The sequence below is a fragment of the Artemia franciscana genome, chromosome 1 (genome assembly GCF_032884065.1).
Source record: "Artemia franciscana chromosome 1, ASM3288406v1, whole genome shotgun sequence".
Lineage (NCBI taxonomy): Eukaryota > Metazoa > Arthropoda > Branchiopoda > Anostraca > Artemiidae > Artemia > Artemia franciscana.
The window spans coordinates 20,353,552-20,364,836 of record NC_088863.1 but is presented as its reverse complement, the minus strand read 5'-3'; the positions used below and the strand labels follow the sequence as shown (position 1 = coordinate 20,364,836).

General features: G+C 32.5%; 1 protein-coding gene across 1 annotated transcript; it reads left to right on the top strand.

Moving 5' to 3' along the window:
- The first annotated feature begins 1,182 nt into the window (after positions 1-1,182).
- Positions 1,183-1,509, top strand: LOC136043876 (tetratricopeptide repeat protein 1-like). Its single transcript, XM_065728899.1, has one exon. It carries the CDS (start codon positions 1,183-1,185, stop codon positions 1,507-1,509), a length of 327 nt encoding a protein of 108 aa, XP_065584971.1.
- The last annotated feature ends 9,776 nt before the right edge of the window (positions 1,510-11,285 follow it).

Sequence of the window (11,285 nt, the reverse complement as noted above, 5' to 3'; positions counted from 1 at the left end):
ATATCCCCCATTTGCCCTTCCGGCATCCCCTTTGTAGTTGTGTCCCTGTGTCCCGGTCGTCATTTTGTCCCGGTCGTCATTTGTGTACCGGTGTCTCGGTCTGTAATTTCACTTTGAGTGTCCCAGTCATCATTTTTATTCGTTGTGTCTCGGTGTCCCAGTCTGTACGTCATATAGTGTTAGGAACAATGGGATAGTTCAGTTTTTACTATGGGGCGTGATCGTCTATTGCTAGGTTTCTAGCTACTGCTGCAACCCGGACTATAATTTTATTACAGCTTATGATATCTATATATATAAAAGATCTTATATAATATTGTATTTACTTTTACACCATATATGGTTTCAACCTGGATTGTGACGCCTTTCATCAAAATTTTATCTGAAAATACAGTCTTTGGTATAAATTCATCCTATTTAAAAAATTGTTTTTGTTACTTGTAAAACATTCTTAAACACATCAATTTTCTTTGAAATGAGCCATTAAACAACTCTCAATGATGTTTCAGCGCCCCGCTAGCTGCGGAGGAATAAAATAAATAAAAGATATTGCCGATGCAAAATATAGTAGTTCAAGCAGCTTTTATTGTTTTTCAGGCCAATGGATTTTCTTCGTTGTTCAAGCCAAGGAGCTGTAAGTTTCTTCCAGAAAACTTTTGGACAGGGCAATTCCAAAAGTATACTTTGTGTTTGGATTTTACTCTTTTTTTAGGGGTTATGGGCTACTGTGTTTCTTAGTGTTGGGTATGATCGTCACCTGCTAGGTTGCTAGCTACCATTGCAACCCTGATTATAATGAAAAAATCGACGATTCATGCAATTTTTCTTTAACTCTGCAGTAGCAAATGTCATTAACATCTTCCTGCCTATGAGAGTCAAAATAGAATTTTTGCCATTCTAAAAAGTATGCAGACGTAGTTATGTAGAACGCAGTAATTTTTGGATGGTTTTAACAAAAATTTGATTTGTCAACTGAAACTAGAATAATTCCTTAAAATTTTATATAAAATTATTTTATTTAACTGCAAACTGCGAAAACATTTATGGTGTCGGAGCAATAATTTTAATTTTTAATTCAAACCAGAATGTTACCTGAAATCTTTTCATTTAGCTTTGTTTTTTGTTAGGTTCTAGCTACTCGACAGGTGGTTAGTTGTATTAGAAATAAAGCAATAAAAAAAAATGAGCACTGATTTGAAACAAATTTTGAAACAAGCAAAGGAGCATATGAATAATGGAAAGTTTGAAGATGCATCTAAAGATTTGGAATTTGTTCTACGCATGGAACCATTAAATCAAGATGCTATCTCAATACATAATGAATTAAAAGACAAAATTGTTGAAAGGAAGAAACAAATCGAGCAATTCAAAGACATTGCTAATATGATTCTGAAACCGTTTGGTTGGTCAACTGATAACTTTATTGTTAACAAAGATCAGACAACTAATTCCTATTCGATAAGCATTAACTCAAAAAAACCTAGTGACAATCCTAATAGCTCTCAGTAGATTATATCTATTTAATCTGGCACCTACTAAAAATGTCTTATCGGGCTGGCTGGATACAGAAGGTAGCCTCATTTCTCTTTCTCTCTGCATTATAACCCTAATTATCCTAATTCACATTTTGGAGCAAAATGAAGATCAATGTTTTGTAATAAAGACCAAACTCTAAATCATAGTAAAGAATTCTTTATCGGATCTGCATGATTACATTTAAATCTCAATCAGGAGGCAGAAGTTCCTAAAGTATTTAGATACTACGAATAGTTTGTACGAGGCAATAGTCTGCAATTGGTAAAAGTTGACTTTTTTATGTATCCGATGAAACCTTCATAGCCCCTATTTATAATGGTTATAAGATTAAGGTTGCAAGCTACCGCTATAGCCCGGATTTGTCTTTGGAATAGTGAGAGACGAGCCTCAAAGGGTCTGGCAGCAAACTAAGTCCATTATATGCAAATGGCTTGTTCTTCTAATGATCGTCTTTTAATATAAGACTTTAATGATCCTGAACTGAGAGCCTAACAAAAAATAAAACTAATTTTGAAACTTTTGCAGGTATTTTCTAGTTTTAATTAAAAATTTTTAACTTTTCATACATATTTTTGCAGTTTACTTCACTTTAGTGATCCTGAACTGAGAAAAAAATTAAATCAAACTATCTTGGGGGAAGATAAACGTGTATAAATATTGCATTCACTCACTACGTCATATATGGTTACAGCCTACGATTATGACGTCATCATTCATCAAGCTTTGACGTAAAACTGCAGCTTTTTTCTTAAAAAGCATTTCTATTTTAAAATGTTTTTAGTTTTTACAATAGGCATTAAATATGGCATTTTTCTTTAAAATGAGCTATTAAACAGATCTCTATGATTTTCTACGTAGCGTTCAACGTTCAATGTAGCGTTAATCAGCCAAGTAAGGGGAGAATGCGACATAAATTACGCAAATAAGGCCCAAAATGTTTCTGGGGTTCTGACCATAACTGGTCAGAACCCGAATTAAAATCAAATAGTTGTGTGCATCAAGTCATGGCTAATTGTAAGTTGACGCTTTTCAGGAGTCCCAAAGACCATCTAAATATAGCTTATTTGTGCCTATTCACAGAATCTAATCAAATACTATACATGGATTCTCATATGTGTATATACAAAGGATATGTGCTAATTTTTAACTGCGTAAAACTTGTGGATATATAACATTCTTCGCTGTTCCATTGTCTGTGCATATAAATAGATTGTCCAGTGTACCGACTCTTGAGCATGCAACATATAATTGTCCGTGGGAAAAACAATCCGTATTAAGATCTATACCGCATTTTTCTAATGATTGCCCATGAGCTTTGTTCATGGTGATTGCAAATACTAATCGATTGGGAATTGCGATATTTTAAATTGAAAAGGTGGATCCGTTGGAATAATGGGAATGCGAAAAATAAGACAGCCTCACCCTCGGAAGGCCCTTTCAAAATTGTAGCCTCTATTACGTTTTCCATTGTTTTTTTTACGGCACTTCGTGTGCCGTTGCAAAGGTTTGGGGGGTTAATAACAGTATTATTGGTAAGCCTATTTTTAGTTGTAGCATGTGTGGTGGAAACCCTGGGAGATCCAGGGAATTTATAAATTCTGATGGATAGTTAACCGCTTCATTTGATTTCAGAACTGTGTTGACTGACTTGTAAATGACTGCCTGGTCTCGAATCTTGGCCAGAATAATAATGTTGATTTCGTGGACGTCTTTGTTCTTGGTTGCCATAATAGCTCGTTCACTTAGCCATTTATGATTTTTATAATTGGTTAGAATATTTGGAAATACCTTTTCAACCAAATCATTTTCTTACGTCACTAAATTACAGAATTCAAGAGGTAGTTGTATGCGTCCTTAAATTGAGTCAAACAGGAGCTTTCCGTTTCCAATTGCCAGCAACTAATCTGAAAATATATCACCAGAATGATCATTTTGCAATCGGACTCGCATATTTATAGTTAATTTTAATTTCCTTGTGTGTACTCATAAATTAGAATTTTTCAGGCAAGCATTCATTTCATCCACAGTGTAAACCTAGGAATAACAGGTAATGTTTGCCTCAAATCTCCCGCAAGCAATATTAATGTGCTGCCAAAGGGTTTGAAATTTCCCCGCAAATCTTGCAATGATCGGTAAAGAGCCTTGAGTGATTTTTTGTGTGCCATTGTGCACTTGTCCCAAACAATAAGTTTGCATTGCATCAATACTTAACCCACCCCAGATGATTTGGAAATGTTTCACGTAGGAGTTTCTGTAGATTGCATATTCAGAGGCAATTTCAAAGCGGAATGAGCAGTTCTACCACCAGGCAGCAACGTTGCGGCTATTCCTGACGATGCAAGGGCCAACGCTGTGTCATTTTTGGAACTAATTGATGCCAGAATCCATCTTATTAGACAAGTTTTACCAGTACCTCCTGGCGCATCCAAGAAGAAAATTTCTCAACTCTGTTTGTTTTTAAATTTTTTTAGTCTTGTTTTAGTTTTTTTTTATCATCGCTATCACTTTCAATTTGATTGGCTTTGTTTTACCTCGGCTTGTCTTTCGTCATTATGAAATACATATCGCCGAACCTTTGTTTTTTAACTGAAATCTGGTAGGCATTGATGACCTTATCCAAATCTATGTCCCAAACCCAATCATCATCGCTATCATTTTCAGTTTTAATACGTTTTGATTCTCGCTGTCCAGGTTGATTTTCTTCCAACTGCACGGTTTTGCGTTGCTCCAGTGTTTCGTCCTGGTGTTCGATTTTTGGTAACATTTGACATTTGAAACTAATTGAAACTTGGAAAAATTTATTTGTGTACCAGGCACTCAACATTTTCTAGTAAATCTCAAACTTTTGGGTTTCTGTTTTAAGGTTTTCGAATTACTTTAATCCATTGTCAAAGTATATTGAAATATTTGTTCAATAACCAGTTTTCTACATTTTAAACAATTTAATAAAATTGGAAGAGCCTCAATTTTTTTGAATACTTATTATTCAAAAAAAAGTATTATTGAATACTTGATTAATACAGAGTGGTAGAGAAAATGAAAAAGAACTGAAACCTCTTTTTTTAGTTTTTTTTAAATGATTGCTTTTTTTTCTTTTTTTTAGATTTTTGATGTTTTCTCAGTTTTTCTGTTATTTTAGTTTTATTTTTTATTTTTTTAGTTTCTTCTTTTTTTTAATTTGTATTCATTTTTAGTTTTTTCCTGTTTTTTTAGTTTTCATTCTTTTTTTCTTTCTAGTTTTTTTAGTTTTTACCTTTTAAAGTTTTTTTTTATTTTTTCTCTCTTTTTTAGTTTTTTTTTCTTCTTTAATTTTACTTTTTTCCCCTTTCTTGGTTTTTCTGTTTTTAGTTTTTTCTTTTTTAGTCTTTAGTTTTTTCTTTTTTCTCTTTTTAGTTTCTTATTTTTTTATTTTTTAGTTTTTTCTTTTTGCTCTTTTTTTCTTTTTAGTTATTTTTTCTTTTTTAGTTTTTTTCTTCTTTACAATTTTTTTTAGCCTTTTTAAGTTTTTTTGTTTTTTGTTTTTTTTTCTTTTTAGTTTTTTCTTAGTTTTTTACCTTTTTTTAGTTTTTTTTTCTTTTTTTCTTTTATATTGGTAATAACGTGTAACGGTAAAGATAGAGTAACAGACTGCCGGACAGACACTACATTTATTTATATATATATATATATATATATATATATATATATATATATATATATATTATATATATATATATATATATATATACTAGCTGTTGGGGTGGCGCTTCGCGCCACCCCAACACCTAGTTGGTGGGGCGCTTCGCGCCCCCCCCAAGCCCCCCCGCGCGCGTAAGTCGTTACGCGCCATAATAGTTACGCGCCATTGTAGTTGTGTCCCTATGTCCCACCTGTGAATATAGATATATATATATATATATATGGTTTTAACTACGTAAAACTTGCGAATATACAACATTCTTTGCTGTCCCATTGTCTTTGCATATAAATAGATTGTCAGGTTTACCGACTCTTGAACATGCAACATATAATGGTCCATGGGAAAACAATCTGTATTCAGATCTATACCTCATGATTCTAATGATTGCCCTTGAGCTTTGTTGATGGTGATTGCTAATCGACCATTCCCTGTCCCGGTGTCCCGGTCGTCATTTACATCCCCCTGTTTCCCCCGGTGTCCCCGTTGTAGTTGTGTCCCTGTGTCCCGGTCGTCATTTATATTCCCTGTGTCCCGGGTCCCGGTCATCATTTGTATCCCGGTGTCCCGGTCTGTGTATACATTCGTTTTTTAGTTTTGTTTTTCTCCTTTATTTTTTTCCTTTTTTTTTCTTTTTTAGCTTATTTAGATTTTTAGATTTTTTAGTTTTTTTTATTAGTTTTTAGTTTTTATTTCTTTTTAGTTTTTTTGTCCCGGTCGTCATTTATATCCCCCTGTTTCCCCGGTGTCCCCGTTGTAGTTGTGTCCCTGTGTCCCGGTCGTTATTTATATTCCCTGTGTCCCGGTCGTCATTTGTATCCCGGTGTACCGGTCTGTATATACATTCGTTTTTTAGTTTTGTTTTTCTCCTTTATTTTTTTCCTTTTTTTTTTCTTTTTTAGTTTATTTAGATTTTTAGATTTTTTAGTTTTTTTATTAGTTTTTAGTTTTTTTTTCTTTTTAGTTTTTTTGTAGTTTTTACCTTCTTTTTAGTTTTGTTAATTTTTTTTTTTATTTTAGTTTTTTTATTAGTTTTTAGTTTTTTTTTCTTTTTAGTTTTTTTGTAGTTTTTACCTTCTTTTTAGTTTTGTTAATTTTTTTTTTTTACTTGTGTCCTGGTCGTCATTTATACTCCCTGTGTCCCGGTGCTTTGTTGATTGCTAATCGAACATTCCTTTTGTCCTGGTCGCTTTCTCTTTGAGTGTCGTCATTTATTTTTTTCTTTTTAGTTCTTTTAGTTTTTACCTTTTTAGTTTTTTTTTTAGTTTTTAGTTTTTTTAGTTTTTTACCTTTTTTAGTTTTTTTTAGTTTTTTTAGTTTTTTAGCTTTTTTATTTTTTTTATTAGTTTTTAGTTTTTTTGTAGTTTTTGCCTTTTTTTTAGTTTTTTTAGTTTTTTAGCTTTTTTATTAGTTTTTAGTTTTTTTTGTAGTTTTTGCCTTTTTTTAGTTTTTTTAGTTTTTTAGCTTTTTTATTTTTTTTATTAGTTTTAGTTTTTTTTGTAGTTTTTGCCCTTTTTTAGTTTTTTCAGTTTTGACGTCACCTGATCCAGTTTTTTCAGGTGACGTCACCTGATCCACGATCAACAGATCCACAGACAACTTATTTTTATATATATAGATAGTTTTTTTTTTTACTTATGTCCTGGTCGTCATTTATACTCCCTGTGTCCCGGTGCTTTGTTGATTGCTAATCGAACATTCCTTTTGTCCTGGTCGCTTTCTCTTTGAGTGTCGTCATTTATTAGTTTTTTCCTTTTTTTCTTTTTAGTTTTTTATTGGTTTTTACCTTTATTTTAGCTTATTTTTCAGTTTTTTCCTTTTTTTAGTTTTTTTTATTTTTTATTTTTTTTAGTTTTTTACCTTTTTTTAGTTTTTTTAGTTTTTTTTAGTTTTTTAGCTTTTTTACTTTTTTTATTAGTTTTTAGTTTTTTTTTGTAGTTTTTGCCTTTTTTTAGTTTTTTCAGTTTTTTTTTTAGTTTTTTATTGGTTTTTACCTTTATAGTTTTTTTAGTTTTTTAGCTTTTTTATTTTTTTTATTAGTTTTTAGTTTTTTTTGTAGTTTTTGCCTTTTTTTAGTTTTTTCAGTTTTGACGTCACCTGATCCAGTTTTTTCAGGTGACGTCACCTGACACATCCATCCATCCATCCACAGACAACTTATTTTTATATATATAGATATATATATATATATATATATATATATATATATATATATATATAGATTATATATTGACACTCAGTTTATCTAATGTGTGTGCTATGCCATTGAAATACGATAAATAAGCCTTGATTGGACTGTTTTCACCAGAGTTAACTGCGGCATAATTTTTTTTTCAAAACTCTTTAGCATTATTTTTTTTTGAAGAACACCAGATGACAGACCACTACCCCAAGAGCTCCTTTCTAACCGTAAGTAGCGGAAACGATTTCGCAAGCGTACACCCGTCAACCAAAACCCCGTAAAATTGAACGCGTCAACCGTAAAACCGAACCCTGCCTCAGTATCCTTATTGAGATAGACTGCTGAACAAATGCCAATATGCCATCTCTTATTCCTTTCAGTCAAGCTCCGATGTGTTCGGCTAGTAGTGCTCAGCCCCTCCCGCTCCTATTAAGGTCAGTGACTTTTAATTTGAAAAATAAAACGCCAAATTTCCTGGTTATAAACTGCCAGTCATTATGTAACAAAATGGAAGAATTTGAAGCTGTTTTCAAACAGTCAAACAAGTATCCCAGTTATCACAGTTACAGAAACCTGGAATTTTGATAAGTCGTCAGGTCATATGGCAGACTACGAAATTTTCCTGAGCACACGTGCTGATCAAGATGAACATAGACTAGGTGGAGATGTTGCCTTGAACTTACGGAAAGTCATCACCTTCAAATTATTACCGGAATTATTTGATCCAGATCATGAAGTAAACTGGGCTATTTACAAACCAGAATCTCTTCCCTGTCGTTTTTTGTATTATAGCCCCTTCAGTATATTACCCGGAAAGTGCTAGAAACCGGGGTGACTTGTTTTTCCACCTCCAAACGACTATTGACCACCGGAGAAGTATATACAGTTTTTGTTATAGGAGGAGACTCTAACCAGACCAAAAAGATTTGGTTATCATCTTGTTTGTCTTTAAAACAAGTAGTGCATATACTCATCCACTCTTCAGGGAGCATATTGAACCTTATACTCACACACTGTGATGATTTTTGCTCCCTTCCCTTTTCTCTTGGTCCTGTTAGCATGTCAGACCACTACACAATTCTGTGGAAAGCAAGAGAGTCCTTACCGAAGCCCAAACTATTCCGTATCGCTTTACGTCCGTGTACAGATTCGGCCATCTTTGAATACAGTCAATGGGTCGGCACGTATGACTTCCCAAAAGTGCACAGTAAAACTAAAAAGAAAAAGCTAAAAAAAAACTAAAAAGTAAAGAAGAAAAAGAAAACTAAAAAAAGAAATAAAAAGAAAAAGAAAAAAAATTAAAAAAGGGAAAAAAACTAAAATAAAAAAGAAAAAACTAAAGAATAACTAAAAAGCTAAAAAAAAAGAAAAAAACAAATTCAAAAAAGAAGAAACTAAAAAAAACAAAAAAACTAACAAAAAGAAAAAACTTAAAAAGACCAAAAAAGAAAAAAACTGAAAAAGAAAAAACTAAAAAAGAAAGAAAATAAAAAAACAAAAAACTAAAAAAAGAAAAAATGAAAAAGAAATAAACTAAAAATAGAAATAACTAAAAAAAAGAAAAAAAAACAAAAAAGAAAAAAAACTGAAAAAAGAAAAACTAAAAAAAAGACAAAAATGAAAAAAAGGAAAAAAAATTAAAAACACTAAAAAAGAAAAAAAACTAAAACAGAAAGAAACTAAAAAAACTGAAAAAAGGAAAAGAACAAAAAAAGGAAAAAAAGAAGAAAAGAAAAAACTAATTTCAACAGCAATCATTTAAAAAAACTTTTTGAGTTCTTTTCCATTTTCTCTACCACTCTATATTAATCAAGTATTCAATAATACTTTTTTTGAATAAAAAGTATTAAAAAAACTTGAGGCTCTTATTAAATTTTATTAAATTTATACAAAGTTTTACTCCTATTCGTTTGCTTTGGAGCTCATCTGGGCACTCTAATGCTGATTTCATCATCTTGACCCAGTTAGCAGTAAAAAGTGGAGAAAACGTAGCTTTACTCCTTTTTATTATGTCCTTAAATTTACTCTTAAGATCACCAAAGTGATTGAACAATTATACGAGATCTTTAGTTTCTGATTGCAAAGATTTCGACAAATTGTGTGATAAAATAAAAACTTTACTGACAGTAACCATAGCGCAACATCTCTTTAAACGAAACGATTATTTTTACATTCTCCACCCATCTAGTTCTGCGAAATTCGTTCAAGGGTCTTTTTGTCCCTGTGATATGGTTACTTTCTTGAATTTTTTTTTGAAAATTGCATAGCGTTTAGGTGAAATTCTAAAGTAATTAATGACTTCTTTCAAAGTTCCAAGACAATTTCTTATAACAGGTATTTTGTAAGAATGACACAGGGCTAAGTTTAAAGAGTGACTTTCACGGTGAACATAAATTGCATGGGAAAAACTTCACAGAATTATAGCAGCAAAACCTTGAAATCGGCTACTCATAGACGAAGCTCCATCACAACCTTGCCCCCTTAAATATTTTAAATCTATTCCTATTTTACCTAAGGTTTGCATCAACCAACTAATGTCTACTATCAACTAACTGTTTCTCTTTGAAAAAAGTCTATAATTTTTTATTTCCGTTTTGATAGAATTAACAAACAGGGGTGTAGACTTCTAAATAAACACTGAAAAAATACACGCTTGATTTAAACGAAGTTCAACTATCTTGGGAGCCAGGGGTTATAATAGCAAATGGTTTACTTGGCTGCAACCTGCCATTGTTCCCAACTGCATTTTCATAAAACAAAAATTCCGGGTGGAGACTGTCATGCAATGCCTACTTATTATGCATACATTACTTCAGATTAATTGGATTGAAGCCCATAACGACTGTGGTTAGTTTTTAAGACAGTTTCGTTTTAATTTTTATTTTATAAAATAAATAAACCATGAATTTTTTATCCTTTTCACAATAATATATATGGCATACATTATCCTTTCGTAGAAGTCAGAATCTATAAGAATGTTGATCCTATAGGGAAAATTACCCGATTTTTTTTTGGGGGGGATATGTCACCATAATCCCCCCTGGGATCGCCCCTGATATGAAGAGGTCTAGAAAATTGAGTTTTAAGGTGTCGAGCAACCACTAACGTCGTCGAATGTAGAAGAGAAAGCAGTAGGAACATTTTCTTGTAATGGTGTTGTTCTAGAAAGGACAATTTTCCAGTTATGCAACTAGAAGCCGAATCGCAGTTAACCAACTGAAGAGTCTTGCGCAAGGAAAGTGTCAGACAGAAAATTTCTTTTCCACATCATAAACTGTGATTGGTTCATGGTATCCTGCAACTGCGACGCTTTTGCAGATGTTTCAGCTATTCCCCTACAGATCTTGAAAGAACGCAAAATTAGTTGATAGAGCTCAAGAAAATAACCGAATCGTGACACTCGACCCATCTGTTTTCATGCAGTCCAATCAGAACATGGTTTCACGAATCCAGAATGAGTTTACTATTTTTTTTTCCATATGAGATTCTTTGTTCTGAGTAATAAGGCACCGTGTCCATTGAAGACTTGCAAAAAGCTAGAATTGATCAGACGGAAAAAATAATGAGGTTGAGATTATGTGTACTACAGTGCACGCAGAGTACCTGCCTGAGCATCTCCGAGATTACAACTCTATGCATTTCAGTCTTGGTTTGCCATCTTTTACAAATTAAGCTCAAGGCTTTCAAAAAACTGAAGGATGGATGAAGCAAGGTCATGTCTAGTGAAATTAGTAGCCGAAATAAATCCAAGGAAATCCTCATGAACATTTCCAGTGAGCCTCCTAATGATCAGTGCTAAGGGACAAGGCACATAAAAAGAAGTTTACTAATGAGGTGGGCACCGAACGTCAGAACCAGCAATCTAATGTTTGAAAGAACAAAGAAATAAAT